Source organism: Perca fluviatilis, chromosome 21 (assembly GCF_010015445.1).
Source record: "Perca fluviatilis chromosome 21, GENO_Pfluv_1.0, whole genome shotgun sequence".
NCBI lineage: Eukaryota > Metazoa > Chordata > Actinopteri > Perciformes > Percidae > Perca > Perca fluviatilis.
Genome location: NC_053132.1, coordinates 11,736,799 through 11,759,400, shown reverse-complemented (window position 1 = coordinate 11,759,400; position 22,602 = coordinate 11,736,799). Strand labels below are relative to the sequence as shown.

At 41.5% G+C, this 22,602-nt stretch overlaps 2 protein-coding genes across 3 annotated transcripts; both read right to left on the bottom strand.

The window, feature by feature from the left end:
- Window positions 1-482: 482 nt before the first annotated feature.
- On the bottom strand, window positions 483-16,194 carry fam53b (family with sequence similarity 53 member B). 2 transcript variants are annotated; one of them, XM_039789369.1, is made up of 6 exons: window positions 15,998-16,194; window positions 15,065-15,117; window positions 9,558-9,789; window positions 8,637-8,691; window positions 5,189-5,952; window positions 483-1,589 (listed from the first exon to the last, which is right to left on the bottom strand). In XM_039789369.1, exons 3-6 carry the CDS (start codon window positions 9,645-9,647, stop codon window positions 1,263-1,265), a joined length of 1,236 nt encoding a protein of 411 aa, XP_039645303.1. In that variant the 5' UTR covers window positions 9,648-9,789; window positions 15,065-15,117; window positions 15,998-16,194; the 3' UTR covers window positions 483-1,262. The 2 variants fall into 2 exon arrangements, with proteins under 2 accessions (XP_039645303.1, XP_039645302.1); XM_039789368.1 differs by lacking the exon at window positions 15,065-15,117.
- Window positions 16,195-19,891: 3,697 nt separating this feature from the next.
- Window positions 19,892-22,424, bottom strand: hpdl (4-hydroxyphenylpyruvate dioxygenase-like). The gene is made up of 5 exons (XM_039789361.1): window positions 21,734-22,424; window positions 21,479-21,645; window positions 21,246-21,397; window positions 20,549-20,652; window positions 19,892-20,381 (listed from the first exon to the last, which is right to left on the bottom strand). The coding sequence occupies exons 1-5, from the start codon at window positions 22,393-22,395 to the stop codon at window positions 20,180-20,182; spliced, it is 1,287 nt and encodes a 428-aa protein (XP_039645295.1). The 5' UTR covers window positions 22,396-22,424; the 3' UTR covers window positions 19,892-20,179.
- Window positions 22,425-22,602: the final 178 nt, after the last annotated feature.

Genomic DNA, 22,602 nt, shown 5'->3' with positions numbered 1-22,602 from the left:
GTATCAAAGGTTAAAGTACTTGGCAGTGTTATTATGTTATTAGATTATTATTGCAGATGCGTTAACATGTAAGCATTTGTTTGGTAGTTGAATCTGCTATAGTATACAACAACGCTCTCAGAACAATATTTGCCTCTGAGATGGAGTTTAAGTAGCATAAAATTGAAGTTCTCGAGTAAAGAAGTAATACGGAACAGCCAAAAACTTGGAAGTATTGGTTAATTACATTTTATTCAACCACTAGTTAATACAGGGATTCACGATAATCCCTACCCTGTACATAAAAGTGTGTTCAGAAACCTTGGTGTATTCGTAGGAATTTGTGCCACCTAGAGAGCAAATTTGCATCTGTTCACGCCAACTTGCACCTGTCCTTTGTGCCTTTATGTGCCCCATCCAACTTCACATCGCTTCACATTCAGTCTGAACACACACGTCATTTTATGAATGTTTTGTGAACGCTGAAATAACGTGATTACAAATTACACATTTAAAACTGTGTTTTATTTGTATAGAAATATGCTCATGTTTTACATACCTTTGTAGTTACAAATCGTAAAAAGAAAATATTAACCCTATTACAAAGTTTCTCTCACACAAACGGGAGCATAGATCTCAGAGAGAAGCTGGATGTTACTGTGTGAAATGTTAAGCTCTTCAATATACTTTATGTGTGTGTGTGTGTGTGTGTGTGTGTGTGTGTGTGTGTGTGTGTGTAGCTTGTTGCTCAGTAAGAGTGAAAGGGGCTTTACTAACAGTAGCTCTTAAAGTAGTCTTCATTTCTGTCCATCGTACTATTGAAGCACGTCAGAGGAATGGACATTTTCTAGTGCAGAGAATTTATACAAACCTGCTGTCAATTCTCTCCAAATGTAGTACAATGAAGGTGATCAGGGTTACAGATAAATGTAAAAAGACCCCAGTCTCTGAGCCAACTCTAATATCATTCTTATATTTATCAGTTCTATTATTTCCACCCGAATCTGTCCTCCCCGACTTCCTTGTTCTCCTGAGACACAGTTGAGATAATGCACAGTGTGGGTTTAGCTTCTAACTACACAAAACCTCCAAAAATGAGTGTTCAGCCCACAAAGCTGCTGCTCAATCTCTCCTTTAGAAAAAAAAACAAGTGCTGAAACGCTTACTACATTAGCTTGCCACTTGCTTTGTCCTTAAGACTTATCAGTACTGTTTACTGTACCACCTGGTGATAAACTTTCAGTCCCCTAAATTAGCGTCCCCCGGGAGGAAGACGGTCCAGCTCAGTTCCTCTCAATTTGCTCAATGTCGAGCTCGCCTCCAAGCTGATACACGTCCTTCCTCATGCTACACAGCCCCGCCCACAGAGGCTGATTGTCCTTCCCATTGGTCGTCCCTGGCATCCAGTCCACCTCCTCGATGGCGGCGTCTGACGGCACGTTCTCGCCTTCTTTGGTCTGATGCTGAACGTCCAGGTCGCGTTCATTTGCCGACGAGTCGTCAGTGTCACACTGAGCGGTGCTCCTGAGAGTGGGGAGGGCCTGGCTTGATGCATAGCGGTCTTCTCCTGTGATTCCAGGGCAGCTAAGGCTGTGGAAATTCCGAAGTTTCTGTGGAAGTACAGAAAAATCCTTTTTTTTTTAGAAGCATACATTTATGTTCTCAAGGAAACAAGCATAAACTTAAACAAGAATGTGGTCTGGTAGGAGTCCATGGTGATGGCATATTTGGTGAGGAAATCATAAAGATTTCCTTAATGTTGGAGTATGACCCATGTCCTAACTAGGGCACAAAGAAAACTAAAAAGGCATACAGCCATTCTATGAAAACAATGCCTCTGCTGTACTTATACAGCATGTGGGTGAGTCAGTGAGCTCAGAGCTGGACACTGGGCAACAACCACTAGAATATTAAAAAAGTAAGATTTGAAGGGTATAAATTTAGCCTGCATTACATACTGGAGCAACTGGTAGTTGGACGAGTGAGGCTATGCAATCTGAGGTCCAACATGAACCCTGACAGCCAGTGGCCAGGTACCCAGAGGGTAGACATCACTCATGTCGGCCTTTGACTCTGCTGGCCTTTTACTAGAACTGCACAATGAACACATACATCTGGGAAACCCAGAAACCTCCTTAGGCAAATCCACATGTGCCAGCACTGCTGCAGGCAGGTCCTGTGACAGCTGTGCGTGCTGGACTGGAAGGCTTTATGACAAAGGCTTATCCAATCTGTACAGCTAATGTGGAGAGGGCAGGACAGCTGCCTCATGCCTGACCAGTACGGTGTTGGGCCAGAAGGACACAAGAGAATAGGGCCTCTGTGAAACCTCCCTTGTGTGCTTATGCAATACCTCACAAGAGACTGTGAGACTGTTGGATGCAGGTCACGGCCAAGCATATGAACTACGAGAGCAAGTATTGTGGTCTACCTTCTGATTTTCCCTAAAAAAATAGTCAAAAGCCAAAAGGGGATTCAGTTTTTAATGATATAAGAAAGGGTGAAATGTAAAGTTAGGATCCACATCTTCGACCCAACAGCAGTGAGAAAGGTTATAGATCAAACAGGGCCCTGCTGTTTTTCTTGGCTCTGTTCAAGCCGGGTACATTTGTCAGCACCAGGCCAGTGTCACATTGCAGCCTTCTGCCTTAGCACTTCAGTCTCAGCCGTCAGATTTCTGGCCCAGGCCATGGGACCAAACTGATAAGGCAATGAGTGGTCTGGACTACATAGAAAAACAGTGCCGACATTAATTAAACCAAGTACAGCTCTAACTTAGAACAGAGGAGGTTGTTCTGCAAATGAAGAGTTTCAGGCAGAGAAAATCTTCTTCACACAAATTAGTGCACCCCATTACAATGAGGGTCATCAAGTGCTGCCGGTGTCCAGTTTGTCTGCTACTATCACCCCCCACCCAGCCCTGTCTCTGAATGAAATGGAGAAGAGCGCAGACTCCTCATCCATTCTGACCTTGACTCTCCGTCAATACAAGCTGATCAATAGCTCATGAGGCTCGGTTGTGGCAGCGATCCACCCACTGAGCTGAATTTACAAAAAATCAATATCTCTTTACCCAACATGTATCTCCCCTGTGCAACGATCTATAACCTCTAACACAGCTGCTCTACTTCCTGACATTCATGGAGGGTAGCAGTTTCTCCCTGGGTAAGTTACACCGCTGTGGCGTGTGGATTAGAGAAGACATTTTAGTAAGTAATCTTTGAATAGTAAGGTGACTTTGAGTACTGATAGGGTGACGTGTGAAGCTGAAGTTGAGTTCCAAGTAAGTTTGGTCTATCATCACAAGTGGACATCTTTTCCATTGTGATATCCTGAATCTTCACAGCTAAACACTTCAATCAGTACATCATTTATATTTTTTTCTTGGTATTAATCATTACCAAGAGCCTGGGTCTGTCCGAGATTTCTTCCCAAGAGGGAGTTTTTCCTCACCACTGTCGCACTGCTTGCTCTTGAGGGAATTACTGTAATTGTTGGGGCTTTGTAAATTATAGAGTGTGGTCTAGACCTACTCTATCTGTAAAGTGTCTCGAGATAACTCGTGTTATGATTTGATACTATAAATAAAATTGAATTGAATCAGTGTATATTTCATTTAATCAAATTATCGTTTTGTCTATAAAAAAATACAATGCCCGTCACCAGTTCCCAGAGCCCAAGGTGACATCTTTGTCAGCAGCTTGTTTTGTCCAGCCAATAGTCCAAAAAACAAGAATATTCAATTTATAATCATAGAAACAAAGTAAAGCAGCAAATCCTCACATTTGAGAAGCTGTAACTGGCAACGGTATGGCATCATTGTTTGATAAATGTCTGAAAATGATTAAGAGATCGGTCGATTGACTTATCAGCACTACCTCTGGGTCTGGTTGCATAACTGGGCAAAAAAAATAAACCAAGAGAAGTTTCAAAAATATATCTAAATATATATAAAAAAAGATATGATGCAACAGCAGCAGTCCCTTTTAATAGAGGAACAGCAAACACAATGCACAAACAGCAGGAAGGATCTAATGCTAACAATCTCAGCACCCTGATGTTCCTTTGTGAAAATATTGTTAGTTGCCTCGCCTAAGGCTCTTTTCTCCACGCTGACCTCGTCCCTGTTTGGAGCGTGTGTGGCGTCTGCTTGTCGTGTCACAGCAGCGCTGTTGTTAAGACTCTGCTGAACTCTGAGGGACTTTCTCAGAGGGGCCAAGTCCAGCTCTGTTTATGATCCTGTCGGTGTACGTGTGAAACTTAACTGTGTGTGTGTGTGTGTGTGTGTGTGTGTGTGTGTGTGTGTGTGTGTGTGTGTGTGTGTGTGTGTGTGTGTGTGTGTGTGTGTGTGTGTGTGTGTGTGTGTGTGTGTGTGTGTGTGTGTGTGTGTGTGTGTGTGTGTGTGCTTGTGGGGCAAAGAGACAAATGCCTGCCAGGATGTGCTGATGGAACAGATTGTCTGTTCTGACTTCAGAAATGGATCAGGTCAAGCCATTGGTTTCATAAGATCATCTCTTTTATGAATACAAACTCATCTGATCATCTAAATGACCTCTTCAATTCCTGCTGTGATCTGATTATTTTTATCCAGTAACCCACTAAAAAGGGCAATCTGTGCTACGTTGCGCTCCATTCTGCAAGTGTAAATACACAACCACATAATGGAATGTGACCCAGAACCGGTCTGCATGAATGAACGATCGCCTTCATTTAATGACAGTGCCTGCAGAAACACTTTGAGGTGTGCTGAGGGAGAACAGAAACAATAGCGTGACCTTAGTTGGAAGTGTTTGTTTATCCAACATGGAAGCAGCAAATTGCCAAACCAGCGTTGTATAACTAGCTAATGTTAGTGATACTGATGGTCCTAGCAGAGCTTCCAGCTGGCATGACTATTTCCTGAGGGTCTTGTCTCATGCTCTTGACAGTTTAGAGCACATAAGAGGGCTGTGGTGAGTTCAACCAATAAATAAATTGCACATAAAATGCCACTGGAAATTGCCTCTGATAAAATATTGCTCAGGTGCAATATTAAATATACATTTTAACAGTGTATATTAAGCATCAATTGATGTTAAACAGGATACAAACTCCTTAGATCCTAAGAACCTACTGGCAGAGATTGGAGTATTTAATCAAGAGTATATTGTCCTGATTACATATGATACAAAGCATTTTATTTTTCTGTGTGATTTATTTTTACACCAACCTGGGTCATCTTGGCGAGGTCCAGAGAAGGCCTCTGTTTCTGTGTGTCAGCTGGTCTTCTGCGCTTCACACCGGTCTTTTTGTCGTTGAGGACGCACGGCTGTGAGCGACTACGGGCAAGACCCCCTGGTCCACCACGGCGCTCCAGCTCTGGTGTGGAGTCAGGGGAGCTGGGCGGCGAGGGTCCACGAGGCTCAGGGAGGCAGATCTGTTCATGAGAGAGGTAGAGGGGCTGTGCTGAGGGCTTAGAGGACAGGATCATGGAGGATGTGGGCGTCAGACCGGTGAAGGCAGAGGGGCAGGGGATATGCTGGGAGAAGCAGGGCAGCTCCAGGGTGTTGGAGCGGGCAGGCAGGCTGAAGCTGGAGCTGCGCTGCATGGCCGGGAAGCCGAGCGGCGCGTTCCCAACGCCGCCGCGCTGGACGCTGCCCCCGCTGTGGCACCTTCTCTTCTCCACCGTTGTCCACACCCGAGAGCCCTGAGGGCGCCAGGTAGACCGGCAACTACCGAGCTCATCTGAGCAAGAAAGGGACCGGCACTGCCGCTTGCTAGGAGGTGCAGTGGAGTGCGACGACGCAGCCTCAGTCAGACTGAGGTCATGCAACAAGCTGGTGATTGTGGTCGAAGTGGAGCCAACATCCCAATCCCAGTGGGTAGAACTCTTGTGCACCTCAGGCAGGACGTCCCACAGGCTCTCCAAGCTGGTCCCAACTGGCCTCTGCTGTATGGCACAGCTGTGACCCAACTTACGCCACCGGCTTGTCTCTGCAACAAAAGACCAGAATAATTTGAATTAAACAACCTTTAAATGACAAGATTCAAATATTGATAGGCTTAGTTGCAAGAACAAGAATGTTGCCATATCAGAACTGAAATTGTCATAAATGGTTTAAGAATTTTCTGCATTTTGAATATGACAACAGGTTAAAGAAAAAAAAGGGAATTTTATTTATGAATGAACTGAGACAGTAGATCTTGAAGTAACTGCAGCTCTGGTATAAACTTGTAAAATCTCCCAGCTTTTCACACTTTATTTTTCATCATTTTATTTCAGCATCAGATTCAGTGTGCAGGGTTTCTATACAAGTTTTTGGAACAAATTAAAAATATGAATAGAAATTGAGACCTGATGTGCAAAGTCCTTTATAAGAACAAAACCGAGAATCACTTTAGGCATTACACTCTTGGACAAAACTGTACTAAAATCTATTTTAGTGCCAAGGTTGTACAATTAAGTCAAGTTTGGCAATCTCAATATGGACATCCATGAAACTGCCCCAGTCTGGGTCAGCGCGTCGGCCCCAGCATGTGTACTTTGTATTGACACCACTCGCTGCTTCGTGTAATTGCCACTAAAAATAAATCCCCTCCTCCAAGCACTGCTTTAGTGTCACAGTCTGTAATCACAGCTAATTGGGAAATGTCTGAGTCAATGTCTGACTCGATATCAAACCTGGTCTCTGCTGGAGCAAGGCGTGATAAAATGTCAATAACCTATCAAAAACATTTTAACCAAAGCTTATCGTTGTGTTAGTTTGTTGAGATTGGCAAGAGTTCTAGATCAGACCAGCTCCCTATCTTGCCATTACTGATCGGCTCTGCGCCAGTCATCACCATAGCTACCATGCCCAGAAAGCACCTGCTATTCCCACAACAGAAATTCTCTGAAATGCTGAATGGGTCAGCCAACTGAACTGGTCAATCTACTTTGAGTCAGATACTAAACGTCAAGGCCACTGCCCACTCCTGGTATGCTAAAGGTCTATTCTTCTTAACTGGAGATAAAATCCCAAAATACCATCTACATTACACGCACAGGAGAAAGAACAAAGGCTAGTGTTAACAACACCTACTGGTATTGCAGTGTTACACAATGCCAAGTTACTGCAGGAACAGAATACCACATCATCTTGCAATACAAATACTGTACAAGCTTTGTACAAGGCTCCTACTCATAAGGCTGGTTAAACTAAGGATATCAGTCCTTCCAGAAAAACGATTTTTTTGTGATTGTTGCGGGCAAAAATCCTTGATTATGCGGCACGTTTTCTTAAAAAATGCGATGGAATATGCGGGATTTTTATGCGATGAAATTGCGGGAACTTGCAAAAAATTGCGGGAACTTGCAAAAACTGCGGTTTGATGAAAAAGAGAAGAAAAAGTGATTCCTGTAAACACCCTGCTTTTTTTAAACTTAATTTCCATTCATTGTAATAAGTAAACAAATAAGATACAAAAATATATACAAATAATATAATATTAAAGTAAAAATAAAAGTAATAGTCTAAACAGAGGGAAATAAAAGATACAAAAGAGACAGACTTTCAAAAATCGTTAATAATATAGACAGCAGGAGCACTTAAAGAAATTTGAGTAGACATCAGATATTAAGATAGCTTTCTTATTGGATATCAACTTAAGAGACTCAAGGTATCAACCTCCAACACCTGCTTTTTGATGATGTTCACGTTGCGTAATTACGTCACTTCATAACGTTCCCAAGGCAACGGGGGAAAATGGCTGCTCTTGTGTGAAGTAAACGCAAAATTTTTTCAACTTTCTGCTAAGATATATGTGACTTTTTTGCAACGAAAATGCAGGGATTATGAAATCATGCAAGCACCGCATATTTTGCGCGGAAATCGGCAATTTATGCGGCAAAAGTGCGGCATATTTGAAAAAATGCGGGCCCCGCATGAATATGCGGACTGATTATGCATTGAATCATGCGATCGCATAATCGCGTTTTTCTGGAGGGACTGGGCTATAGGGGTTTGTATTCATAACCAAATTTTCAACCAGGGGACAACAATGTCCACACATTTAAAGCATGCTGGAGTGCCATGAGATCCCTGCTAATGATAAGCCACTATCACATAGTCATTAATCTGGGCAGAAACACCGGTCAGACATTTTTCACATAGAGCCGTGTGACTGTCGACCAGATGCAGCAGAGACTGGCTTACTGCCGTTCTGCCAATAATTTCTCAGAAATGTTACAATACGACAAGCCCCCTGCAAACCACTGCTGTCACACACCTGACATTTTCTGGCCACTACAAGCTGCTGAGGGCCGTTGTAAGTACATATTTACTTGTCATATCCAGTTTGTGATGGGGAACAAGTCACATTGACTGACAACAGTGGCCCAAAAAATAATAAATATGGTGCAAGGCTGGAAGAAATGATGACATGACGTGAGAGAGGTTGCTATTATGTATGATTTATAAAAGTTAGTAATTCCTTTAATATCTCTGGTGCTGTAGGGCCATTGTGAACAATTGTATGGCAATAATGAATTCATAGGAAGTTGCATTAATGTGATGACTACATTTCTACAAAATGTACTATTACTAAATTACTACTTTGGGTATTTGCTACTGAAATTGTCCATATCACCCTTAGAGGTGTGAATGTGTATATTAATGAGAATGATGGCAGACTCTTACCCATGAGTCCACAAGAGAAAAGTGCAGTCCCCTGGCTCATGGTCTGTGCCTGGAACTGCAAAAGAGATTCACTGTCAGCTTGTCAGAAACCAGAAAGTCACATGAATAGATTTGTTTAAAATGTACAGGAGGTTCTGGCAATAACAAGTCAATAAATTAACAACTTAAAATCAAAACCTACTGGAAGGTCAAATATGTGTGTATAATTGTCATAGCACTTTTTCTTTTGCTGCTGAAAGACTAAGTGTGACTTATCAACAGAGAGAGTTCCACCAAAATCCTCTTATTGACACAGTCTTGGAGCATTATGACTTCATTTCACATGGCTGGAGGGCAAAATCAGTCCACATTAGTTGGGGAATTTTCTCACTCTGTGCTGGCAGAAATAGGGTTTCTACTGCATGGACGCTGATTAGAGAATGAGTCAGAGTTGCTCAGCCTAGTGGAACTAAAATACTCCATTGTCATTTTGAGTGAAGTAAATGGAACACGGGGGATTCAAAACCAGATGACAAACACCCCGGTGATAACAGTTGACAGCTATTATGATGCAATTATTAGTAATTGTAACAAAAACATTCCTTATTCCCAATCTTCCAACATCCAAATAGTTCTTTTGACATCACTTCCTGACATTCAGTAAGGCAACACTTGAATTTTCCAACAGATTTGACACGGGGGAAGCTAAAAGTCAAATTTAAGCTCTGAATAAAATTGACAAAATAAGACATTATAATGTAAAGCCATAAAACAGCTGTGAGCGATTAGTGGACGACAACAATTTCCTGATTTATAGAAGCACCTTGTCGTCTTCCACCTTGACGAGAGCAGTTGAGGCTTGTTGGCAAGGCTACATACAAACATAAGATGACAAATTCTACACAGAACAAATGCTTAAACAAGTAGAAAATGACATCTCACCGGGCCCAAATCTGTACTTTTGGATGCTACATCGTCGGCGCCCTTCTTTTCCAGTGTTTTCTTGAAAATGATCACCATGGCAAAAAACATCCTTGTCCCAAGCCGTTCCAGTGAGGGCAAGAAAAAGTGGCGGCCATCTTGACGGGCATGGTGTGAGCCGGCTGGTTTCTCATAAGCTTAAGACAGCAGCCCTCAACTCCTTCAGGAATGTGCTTCACTCCTCGGCCCAAACCTGAGCAGACACACAAAGATGAGCACAGGATTAGAATTCAGTACATTTCTGACATTCTTTCGACCATATAAGCAAAGAACAAGCTGGATCGGGAAGACCAGATCCCCTGGGTTTGAAGCTCTGAAACGCACCGTTAATGGAGGGAAAACCCAATGCTCTCTTACGGTGCAACTGAAAATGTATCTTTTTCAGTATCAAACATTACTTCAGAGGTTGCTCTGAAAAGTGAGTAGCTTCCTTCTTCGTGGAGGATGTCAGCTGGCTTCACAGCCGTTATGGATTCCAATTGTGACACAAAGTCATAGCAACCAAAAAAAAAAAAAAAAAGTATCCAACCGTCCATAGAAACTTTTCAAATCACTTCAAGACATTTGAGTTTGGTAAACACTGATCCACATTTTTCACCATTTCCTGACATTTTATAGACCAAACAACTAATCGATCAATCGAGAAAATAATCAACAGATTAATCGACTGTGAAAATAATTGTTAGTTGCAGCCCTACTCAGTATGCTTCAAACAATAGTTACTTTGGCAATAAATTGCTAGTTTTTGACACTACGAGGAGACGAGAACACTACCATGTACACCTTTATCTATGTTGTGGAGAAACTGTTGTGAAGTGAATTATGCTGCAGAAGTGGACGGAGACATTTCCATTCAATTTTTACAACTGTCAATCCAAGCTGTTCACAGCTAGCGTCCTCCATTAAGGAGCGAGTTACAAACTTTTCAGAGCCACCTTTCAAGCAGGCATTGAGAATTTGACATTAAAAGACAGATTTTTGGTGCAGTATTCATTGAACACATTGAACCTTCAAGCTCATCTCACACACACACATTCAGAGCATAGAGCACTCAATTGTTTGGAATCCGAAGTTACTGTAATTCTCCACAACAACGCTCTTACAAACTTGTTAACAAAGTGAAAATTCAAGGGATGTTCGTGGTTTGAGAAGCTCCTTTAATTCTCAAGTGAGCAAGCAACAATTCCAGCAAACACTGGCTTTGATTCGCAAGGGCGTCGCCTGTGTTGCCATATGTGGTAGTCTCTGAATTGAAATTACACTTCATTTTCACTTCCATGTTTTCTCTGCAGTGTCACCAAAATTGGAACTTTATACCTTGTTTTGTTCTTGCCTGTCGATGTGGAGGATTATCAGTCATCGGAGAGAGCAAGTTTCCTCAAAGTGTTCCACACTGGAGCACACAGAGAGGAATAGAGCAAAGTCAAAGTTGTGTAATTGAATCCTCAGAGGCTGGCTGGGAATAGCTGACCTTGCGGTTATCAAAACAACCCTCTTCACATTTGTGCTGCACCACGGTTACAGTAAGCAGCTGATTAGCCACAGATGTAAATCTATATAATCATCACAGAGGATTTTTACTACAACTAGATCAGGTCCACTTGAGGCAAGATCAGGTAGGTGCAGTGGACACAAGATGTTCGAATGATGAATGAGAGTGTCTGTTTAAATGACAGATCGGCTCTGTGCAGAAGATGAGATACCGTGGGAAACAAAAGAGGGAGGCGACATCAGAGGTTGTGGGTGTTGGGTGGAGTGTGTGTGAATACAGGGGAGGCAGCATCACAAGACCCTGAGGGAGCTGACATACTGGAGGTGGTGGTTGCATTCAGCATATGATTTCCATTACTAACACTTATCACGCCAGGAAAACAACTTTAACACACGGATGTTTTTAGCAGCGTTCTACGAGGAGATTGACACGGTTCAAGGGCGTCTGGCAGCTTTAACTTGTTGTGTGAATAGAAAAGAACAGATCAAAGCACAGAGCTGGAGTAAGTCAGGCCAGCTTATACTGTGCGTGACCAGTAACCACACAGATCTGTGTTTCACAGCAGAAATAACTGGGGATGTACTGGGTTAGAGGAAACAGTTGTTTATAGATTATCATTATTGGTAAGAAATTAATAAGAAATGAAATTGGCAAAGGCAAAAAAAAGCTCTTTAACATGATGTTCACCCACACAAAAAGGATAATAAATTATGTTTTTCTTCTCTAGAAAAATGGAAAAAGTCTGACTGCAGCCTGACACTCTGGACTCTAAACTGTAAACAACATCCATTACTGTTGGTTACAGAGAATCGCCACAATTTATCATCTTTCCCATGCTCAGGCATTACGTTTTTATCCCATAAATCTGAGTGGAGTGCTTTAAATGGGCGAGGTTTATAACATAATTATAAAAATTCCTCAGCTCCATGACATACATTGAACACACAATTATAAAAAGCCTAACCTAGCCCCACATCCTTTGAAAACCTTTCAAACTTATGACAGTTTGTGAATAAAAAACATGTTGAGAAATGCTGTCAAATGGCTGCCTGTCTGCTTTTTCTTGTACAGACCAAGCTTACCGAGGCATGGTTTCCCGTGCTTACTGGATACACCCAATGCAAACACCTTATACTGAGTGGACCTTGTGTTCAAAGATGCAGATGAAGCTTTAATCTGTTAAATGAGGTATCTAAAATGTCTGCCCAAGGGGTGCCACTATCCTTCTTACGTCACAACCCGTATCACCTCCATAACGATGCTGCCATTATCTGGAATCAGTTGGAGTCTCAATGCTTCTGCAGGCCGATAGCTTTTTATCTGGGTTGGTGCAGCAACAACCATGACAACTGAGAAGTCTAATCTCTGAGAAGGGGAAGAACATCGCAGGACGTTCTCCTCAGATGAGGCTTTCCATCACACGCAAACAGGTCTGCAGTGACAGCGGCCTTCCTAAATGACAACAATAACGCTGCCTTGAACAAGCTGATCAGACACCACACTTCCTTTGTGGTCACCATGAGCCTTTCAACCATCGCTACTTTAGCGTGTCAGAAATAGCAAGCTATCGTGCGGCCTAAATGAGCGATAGATAGGACAGGAGAGGAAACCACAGAGCAGATTGGGTGGAGTATAAAGCGGAGGCCTGCTTTAGAGTCAGCTAAATTTTCAAAAGCCTGAAAAACAGACCCTGGTTTATTTTCTATGTAAGATCAGACACAAGAGTACTATATTGTAAATTACATTTTTCTAAAACTCACATATCGCGGCCAAGTCCAGAAAGACTACAGACTGTCAAGCTTAATCATTACAATAGGCATCTAAACTGTAGTTACCCATAAATTAGAGCAGCTTTTCCATACATTGCATGGACTGTAATCCCATAGGTTAGGCCAAAATTACATAGGGATTTGGCAGCTTTGTGTCTTACTGACAATTAGAGCTAATACTAATGCATTTTATAGCACTTGGACAGCTGGTGGAAAACAACACTGTTTGAATCATTGTTGCACCTTGTATAGGCTACTTATAATGTAGTTTTAAAATTATTACATAAGCTTAACATTTTTAATTAAGCTTTCATGTGTGTAACACTGATAGAAAAAGGCTTAAATGGTATGTTGAATTCTCAGACATCCTTCTTTTACATTCCTGCATGCATGGCAGTCGGATCTTTGTCCTGTTCTCAACAATCCCAGGACTGTGGCTGTCTCAGTAATCCGAGCATCTGCTGAGCACCTGAGACGCCCAGACTTGAAACCGAACTGAGGGATTTGTGCTGCTCTTCATCCCCATACCACTTGTGAAAGGAATGCTGGGTAAAAGTGTCCCCTTCCACAGAAAGATTCCCTGGGAGAAAATCTGCATGTTCCTCAAAAGCTTGTTTCCCCGAGCTATTGGCTCTAGTGGCCTACTTCTTTGCATGGCTTGCACAGGATCCATATTTGGACTCACATTTGAGCAGTTTTGTGTATGTCATAATGGTGGGTGTGTTTACAGGGCATGTAATAGACGGCACATAGACATGCAGGGCTCATGAAGACCGGTTAATCAAATGACAAATTGGCAAACCAGTTCTGCTTTTTCTGCAGCACCGTGCCTTATTTTCACTGTGAAAATTCAAGGTTTTTGAAACCCAAAACTTTCTTTGTTGGTGTTGTCATTAATTATGTGCCACAAAAGGCAGGTGCCAACAAGTTTTGCCACGGCTGACTGACTGAAAAGAAATGTATGATACTCATTGTAAGGTGGAGGCTAGCCCACAGCTGTCCGCGTGTTCACAGACATTAGGCTATTTCAAACAGGAGGCACACTCTACATTTAAAGCAGCGAGTGAATAGTCAGAAATGAGCATGGCTGGGAGGCTTCAATAGTAGTTATCAGGCTCAGTTGAGGGCCTGGGGTGCAGCCAAGGTCTCACAAGCATGCAGCTGCCCACTTACCATAAACACAAAGGCTCAGCATGGTTATGCATGGCAGCCAAGGAAGCCTACGTTTTAAAGCAGGCCTGCTGTTTAATCATCTCCTACATAATCACTTGCACTGTATACATTTGTCCAGAACAAGAGCTTTGTTGAGGTCTGTAATCGAGGCTTTCGGCCAACGTGTTCTGCACGTCGCAGAGAAATGGTGTCCACTTGAATGCTAAAGCTAACAAAGTCTCTTAATTACAAAGGGTTGGAGACACAACACTCTTCTACTCCCACAGCAGAATAACATTGCATGTTAATAGACCCAAATAAGAATAAGTCACATCCAGTGGATACAGCCCTATTAACCTTCAACCAAATTTTAGAGTGGAGAGGAAAGAGCACTCTTGAGTTTTACATGCAGGAATTTATCCATCCCCCACACTGCATTTCCACTGACCATATATACATGAAAGTTAACTTTTACAAAAATTTTTAAAAAAAAAAAAAAAGAAAAAAAAAAAAAAGGGTTGAGATGAAATTGTGTCTAAATATTTTCAGTGATATGGACAAGGAAATAGGAATCATCTGCAAGCTCTGATAGGCAGTCTCTTTTGTACTAGAGTTAAAACTGTTCAACAGTTTTTCAGATGAGCTTGCCAGCCCTCCAGGTGGATGCCTCTCAGTTTCAAAAAGAAAAGGCCCTGAAAACGGAGCTTGTCCAAGTAACCAGCACAAACAACCCCTTTTCCAAAATCCCTCATGAAAGGGAAATGAGTTTGGCAAAGAAATTGGTGTGACGGGAGCTCACAGAATGTTACACGCAGGCTACAGAGCAAACAGGATTTTGAACTCGACAGAAAGGTAACTGATGATAAAATATGAAATGTACATATATGCTCAAAAAGTGAAATGACACATCTGTACTTGTACTTTTCTCTTTTTAACTTATAATGTATGCATGTTCAAGCCACTTATGAACGTTAGCAGTCATAATCATGGCCATGGGACACTGAGAAGTTCAGGTTAAACAAGCTCTAGTGTTTATGATCCCACAGAGCACTTACGTTGCAGAATCGGTTGGATTGTATGTCAGCCAGTTCAGTCTTTATACCTGAGGCTATAGTAAAGATAAGAAAACAACATTCCACTGCAACGGCACAAAATTTATACATATAAAAAGGGTCTGAGAGAGATCCAAATAACATAGCCACCAAATAATGTCGCGTCAGATATAAAAGCATCCACCCAGAGGCTTATAAAATAGTTATAATAAAATAAAAAAAAAAGGTCTTAGACAATACTGACCCAACTTGCCATGTGTGCCATTCATGAGTGAAAACTCAGTTTGAGATCAGAATGTTTGTGCTCAAAGCCAATTCACATAAAATGCTTCCAATGAGCATCTCTTTGCAAACTTCATGGAGCACATTAGTCACTTTGTCAAATAGCTAATGTTATTGAGTTTATTGTCAGATGTCAGACAAGCCGAGCATACTTTCTGGGCTAACATTAACAAGATGAATGGATGATACTGGCAAGAAAACTGGTAGTTACCAGGGATCATTTTAAGACTCTGCATATGGACATGTCTGAACTTCACAAGCTTATTAACGCTTGTTTTATTATCCTTCCCTATAACATTGCATCACATTGTGCCTTTCACAATGCATATATAATAATACAGTATTAAAATGAAGAAAGAACCGATAAAATCAGTTTGAGCTGCATTTTTGTGAGTAATACCCCAGACAAGACAAAAGGGACAAAGCTATGGCAGTACATAGGGAAAAGTTGCTAAGCTAATTAAATATGTTAAACTCCAAAGACTACCTTGTTTCTGGTCACTTTTAATTAAATCTGTCAACATAAAAAATCACCATTCATGCGAATCACACACTATCAAAACACAAGGGAGCACCATACTTAATGAACTAGCTTACATTTCCTAAGTTAGCTAGCACAGAAACTTTATTATTTGAACAAAAAGTACCACTCACAAGCATCACGGTGAGCGCCTTTTATCTCCAACAACACCGGGCAACGGGTTAGTTTCGCTGGACCATGTTGAGTTTTGTTTTAGCAGAAAACCAGAACAAGGCGTCAGACAGGAAGCAAGGCGAGTAGTTCAATTCACGTCCTGCTCAATGTAGCTCCTGCAAACTACAACATAGCCCCAGTGCACTACTGTCCAAGATTGCACGCTAATGAGCCTGTGACAACATACACGAGCAATACCACTTTTGACAGAGGAGAGGGGTGTCTGAAAAGTTATTTGTACCACTAAATCTTTCAGTTTGACGTTAATTATTTGGCTTATTTAAACGTCGTGTCAAATTCAGCTGAAGCTTGTGGAGTTAGAAAGTAAAACATTAATCTAGTCAAGACTTTTTGTAACAATTTCGCCCCCGCTGTCGTAACTAGTGGACCGATCCACCTTGCAGTAATGAAAAGTAATCACAGTTTTGAGCTGTGCATATAGACAAGTCACTTTCAAAATATACAGTGGTGTAACATGATAACGTGCCATTTGTGTGTAACTTAAAAGAGTCAGATAGAGGGAAAAGAGGAAGATGTGTGATACATACACTATACCTACCTTGCTGCCCTCACAAAATTAGTTCCAGTATAATAGTCCTAAAATAAATACAAAACAGATGTTCTCCTTTCTGTGTACATATGATCCCCTGCACAATATATTACTATAATATCACTTAGGCCAGTGGCTCTGTCTATCCACCAAAGTCCTTGTAATCTTTCGAATACTTTTAGCAGTCCTGAATAGGTGAAGCCAGTATTTCATCCTTGACGTCCAGATAACAGCTTGTTCACATACAATATAACAGCTGTGTATTTGCTTACCTGTCTATATGTTTCAACACTGTGTGTACATTGTGAGCAACTGACAGCAGGTGGCAAAAAAAAACGTGTGAACTTGATGCACCTTTGAAAATTGACATAAGCCAATTATACTATTATATATAAGCACTGCAAGTGGATATTATTGTAACGTCACCAAAAGCTGCACTAGTAGAAAGATCAAATATATTGTATTATTCCTATCACATCACATGCAGTAAGTTCATTTATTTTGTGGGGGCTGAAGTTAACACACTGTGCCTCAGAAGGGTGGGGAGCCGAAGCTCACCCCTGGTACACACTATTGTTAATCAAGGAGTAACATCTGTTGTGTGCCACTAATCTCCCCCAGACTGTCAGACTGTCCTCCTCAGTTTTAGACTGTCTGCCTTTTGTGTTAAAGGGCACCAAGGATTTGTCTCCACCACTATGTAGGCTACAGTGTGGGGGTGACAAGTTGTTTTTACCCCTTCAGCAGTCTAAAATGCAGACGTTGCATATTGTGTTGTGTAGCGCTAAAGGCACAGATGACTCTTTAGGAAACAGATGATCAAAACAGCTCATTATAAGAAGTACAAGTATTGCAATTCAACAAGTTTGGCAGTGTGTATTGTGACTGTCAAAACTATAGGGGGCAGTATCCACCAATCACAGTGCAACAACATTGAACGGAAGTGTTATAGCTTCTATATGTTTGAGAAATAATAAGCCTTGATTTAGGTGTTTTAGTCATTTCTCTTTGACTTTGTTAATGTAACTATCGCTAGCATATGGTTAACAGTAAGGAAGTGAGCTTCCAACTCCCAGTACTGAGACCCCATGCAGAATGCTGTATGCCATCTGTGGTTCACACTGGCCTCAGACAGATGGCTAAAGGACTCCTGTTACAGAAGCCATCCCTGCTCAACTTTAATGAACAGTTAATCCTCTCCATTCCTGACAAAATTCCCCGTTTTATGATTTGAGTTTTCGTTCAGAATTTAAAAAAATGTACTTAAAACATGTAACTCTGTTCATACTGTAGTTTCAAAGCAGAATTTTGGGTATACCTTTTCTATGTGCAGTATTTGAGTTTGTTTGTCATTCCTAGAATCCGTAAGCTTTCTCTCAGTGAGCACAAATCACAAATATATCATCAACTCTTAAAAGATCAGTTTGGCCAAGAGGGTGACACTTGAGTGAAAGAAAAACACTGACACCACTTGTCAAAATGCAGAAGTACATGCATTTACAAGTTCACTTTTTGCTGCTTGTTTAAATTATTCTCTGATGTTACTCAGTGGGGGACACTGTAACTACAGTCAGAACACAAAGAGAGCATATGGCTTTCATGGAACTCCATCTAAATTTCATTCCTTCTCATCTATCCTGCTAATCCTCGCCTATAATGTTTATAGCCAAGTTAATTAAACTGGCACATCTCTGTGGGTTTGGATATCCCTTCTTAGAAGCTCTAAAGCAGTGTTTTTGCCAAAGCATGCACATTGCTTAAACCCCAACAGCATCTGAGAGAGGTGCAGCTGTTCTCCTAGTAACGGTTCACGAGTGACTGTGTGAGTGAGGTATTTGGAAAAAGGGCTCAGAACAGTTTTATTTTCAGTCATTGTGATTGTTATATATCCACAAGTCTTCATTCAAATGTTACCAAAATTGACAAAGACAGTCTCTGGATACTGGATCATGTTTCAAATGGTGTTCACATCAGTCAAACGATGAGTCCGCACTGACATTCAGTTTCTTGCTGTAATTAGCACTGTATACAAAACATTTTCTATTTCGCCAAATGTTCAATTAAACCACCAAAAACAGTACACCTGAAACCAGCAGAATTATTTTCTTAGAATTTTATCACCCACGTTTTAAGTCTAAATAGAAGAAACAAATACCCTAGTTTTACACGTGATGTCACTGCCTCACTTTGTGAGATGGTTGACTCCCTAGTGGCACAATCAGTACTTCACCTTCTCTGAAGATACAAAGATCCAGGGTTCCATGTGACAAAGTACTTGCCAATGTGGCAATTCATATGTGGCATGTTTTTGAGTGCTCATTGAGGTCAATCTATGGGAACATAATGTGTCACAGCTGGTAGCATGGCGTAGAGAGAACTACCTAGAGCCCAACCTAAACAATATGAGCGACCAGCAACCTAAGATGGGAGAAACACTCATCTCATCAAGCGAGATTACCAGAGGATGTTCTTCCTCAGAGTTCCCCCCTCAAGATGTATTTAATAATAACAATTTATACTTTTATTGATCCCCAGTGAGGATATTACATTTTTTTCACTCTGTTGGGGAAAGGCCTGAAATACACCCACATGCTAAGGTCCTATGCATGCACAAATGGAGAGATGTCAGAGTGAGGGGGCTGCAACTGCTGGACATGCGCCCCGAGCAGTTGGGGGTTCGGTGCCTTGCTCAAGAGCACCTTGGCAGTGCCCAGGAGGTGAACTGGCACCTCTCCAGCTATCAGTCCACACTCTGTACTTCAGTCCGTACAGGGACTTGACAACTCCCTACGGACTGAGCCACGAAAGTTCTGTTCTACAGAGCCACCATCTTCACCTCTTCCGTGACTGTGTGGTCCTCTTTATCCTCTGCCCACACCAAATGCAGACTGGAACATGGTGTGCGAACAACCAGGCGGCTCACAGGCCAGGAACAGGTGCCTCTGAGTGCCAGGAGGATAGTGGCTGACCCAACGCATATTTCATAACCCGATTACATATGTTGTATGTACATTTTTTATCAGCTAAATAACACTCAACTTCAGCTGTCAAAAATGTAGGGTAAAAAGTACAATATGATGGAAATATAGTGGAGTAAAAGTATAAAATAGCATAAAATGGACATAATCAAGTAAAGTACCAGTACTTTACATCAGTACTTACTCTCCTCTCTGGCCACTGGCAATGTTTACATAAGATGATCTAAGAGATTTCAAGAGCTCTTATTCTGAAATTTGGCCCACCCACATTCTAAGACAGACAACACATTGTTTTGAGGACAGTAATTGGTCTTCACGGCCTGGGGTAAGATTTAACAGATTTATTGAGGAACAGATGCTGTGGAGTCGGTCAGTTGCTTTGACACAAGATTTCAAGTAAAAAATAGTGCTGTTTTACGTCTTCATCTGTTCAGTCATCTCCAAAGATAAGTATTAATACAATATGTAATTTGTACTTGTAAGCAGTGCAACATGTAACTTAAGATTCATCACAAACTTGTTACCACAAAAAAGCACTTTTAGTAAACTATTCAGTAAATATATTATATTTTATACATTATACATGTTTTTCCAGTTAAACATATCTGAATTGACTAATACACAGCAGTTTGCACAGTTTTTGGGGATCCCTCTACTTGAGAACCCCCCACCTGATTCTCCATGTGCGCCTGCACCGACCTCCACAGCGCTCTGATGTTCCCCTCACCAAAACCTGTCGCCCCTCTTCGCTCTATTAGCTCGAGGAAGAAGGTCTCCTCTGCAAAGATGGGCTTGGTGAACACTTGGAGTAGGTATCTGGAAACAGATAATAACAAGGTAAGGACACTTAGTTGGTTTTACGTGACCCTGAGAAACATGTTGACTTGAAATCTACACTAAAATTGTGAATGTCACAAATTTGACATGCGATTATACTATCTTAAAAGTGGTGTGAGATTACAGCTCTCCAATTTGCCTCTCACCCTCTGTTTTCACTGGATGCTGTCTGTGTGTCTAGGAGAATGCCATGCTGCGCCAGCATCTGGGGGTTATGTCCTGCCTCCTCTATCTCCTGCTGTTTTCCCACCTGTCACAGCACACAGGATAGGTAGAAGAGTTGATAATAACAGTAGAAGATGACACATTTGCAAATATAACCAGTATTATTTATTATTATTATTATTATTGTTATATACCATTATTTTATGTAATAATCAGCCACAGAAACTGCTTTGTTAAAAGACCAAGCGAGAACATCATACAGAAATCCCACAGAAAGTCACAGAAAATAAAATATTTGTTTGTTATTTATAGCAAGTCAGTAATTGTTAAGTTTTCTCTTGGACTTTGAGGAAGTGTTAAAGACTAACAAATCCTCAAACCTAAAATCTTGAAGCCTGATGTCAACTGATCTAGCCTGATGCCAAATGGTCTTTTGGTGCCTATTGATTTACTATAAATTGGACTCTGTGTGTGTCAATTTTACAGGTTGAAGATGCAAATTCACAAGCCAGTGCAGCTCTGCAATTTCCCTATTTTAATACAACGCTGATTTGTCTTGTGTATCCGTAATTATTACACATGTATTACTACAATATATTTTTCAACTTATATAATAAAATGTGGGCCATTCTTGCATTAATCAAGTCAGTATTAGTTAATTGTAAGAGTCAGTCAAACCCCAGTGTAGTAGGCATGAGGCGGGGAGAAAAAGTGAACACCAGCATCAGCCATCGCTTGTGCAGAAGAAACAATGTTTTGTGTGTACAGCCCAATGTGCTGGATCCCTGGGCCGTCATGCTGCTCCAAGAAGGTGTCAACCTGATTCCTGCCTGAAATAAGTGCAAGCACACAGTGATACAGGTGTTGTAATCATGGCAGAAATTAAATGCATTGAAATATGTTCATGTTACCTTGTTTAGGCAGTGATTCAGCAATGACAAACTTGCAGTCGGGCACTTTTTTGTCCACGGCTGAGAGAATGAGGCCTGCTTTGCTGCATTTCCAGTACTCCATGGCAGTAAGGCGAAGTCCAATGCCATTCTGCTTTATGACAAAACCTTCGTCCACATCTTCATCACTACTCAGAAGAACAGTCATATTTATTATTACTGAAATCAAGTGGAACAAAATAAAGAACATAACAGGAAATGTCTTAAACTTCTCACCTATCAATGAAAAACCTCTGAAAACCAAAGAGCTTCTCATACCACCTCATGACCTGGTGGGTGGTTTTCCTGGGACAGACATAAGTTATGTGATCAAAATGTGTGATTGGACAAGACATGTCCTCTGCTGGCAAGCCGCAGTCCTTTTCAATGACATCAAATCCAGGCAAGAAGCTTCCATTATAGTTGGTCCTGTCAATTAGCGTGTGGCACACATTTCCCACGATAGATTTAACCACAGAGTATGTGACGAGACCACGCTCGTCCTGAACTGTCGTGGGCGGCACGAGGAAATTGCATCCCTTATGGCGAAGAGTCCTAAATGACCTTTCCACATCATCCACCTCGAAACACACGTTGCTTACAGTATCCACCGGGTAAGGTAGGCTGGCATCGTAAAGACATTTAGCAGAATGATCCTGGTTGTATTTCCCCACGCTGACCCGGCGTGGCTCTTCATTCAGTCCCACACTACTCTCTTTTGGTCTCTCATTCACAATGAAAACAGCCGCTCCTTTTCTAAAAGCCAGCTGCCTGAACCTGTCGGTTAGTCTGGTGGCAAACAAACTAAACTTGAATTTAGAGACAAGGTCGTTAGCTATTTTCTCCGCATTAGAAACGTGGAGCGAAATGTGGTGTAACCGAGTCAATAAAGCTGCCATGTTGCGACGTGACGTTTTTAAAGGAGACGTGTCCAAATAACCGAAGTCAGTACTGAACCCAAAGAGACAGTGTAAACTTTAAAATGTACAAATTCCCAGTATATTAATATATTAAATATTTGTTCCCAGTTGCTGACTGATTTAATAGGTTAGTGTTGTTTTACTGTGTCTTATAGTCCCAGTCGGTCTGTTACTCTGTGATCGGTT

What these genes read in the sequence shown, in the direction of transcription:
- fam53b (XM_039789369.1), bottom strand. Translation starts at nt 9,647, where the DNA reads ATGTTTTTTGCCATGGTGATCATTTTCAAGAAAACACTGGAAAAGAAG. An exon ending in AAAGTACAGATTTGGGCCCG is followed by an intron (nt 8,692 to 9,557) that starts GTGAGATGTCAT and finishes TCTCTTTTGCAG; the next exon opens with TTCCAGGCACAGACCATGAG. An exon ending in TTTCTCTTGTGGACTCATGG is followed by an intron (nt 5,953 to 8,636) that starts GTAAGAGTCTGC and finishes CTTTTGTTGCAG; the next exon opens with AGACAAGCCGGTGGCGTAAG.
- hpdl (XM_039789361.1), bottom strand. Translation starts at nt 22,395, where the DNA reads ATGGCAGCTTTATTGACTCGGTTACACCACATTTCGCTCCACGTTTCT. An exon ending in CAGAGGTTTTTCATTGATAG is followed by an intron (nt 21,646 to 21,733) that starts GTGAGAAGTTTA and finishes TCTTCTGAGTAG; the next exon opens with TGATGAAGATGTGGACGAAG. An exon ending in CTCATGCCTACTACACTGGG is followed by an intron (nt 20,653 to 21,245) that starts GTTTGACTGACT and finishes GTGCTGTGACAG; the next exon opens with GTGGGAAAACAGCAGGAGAT.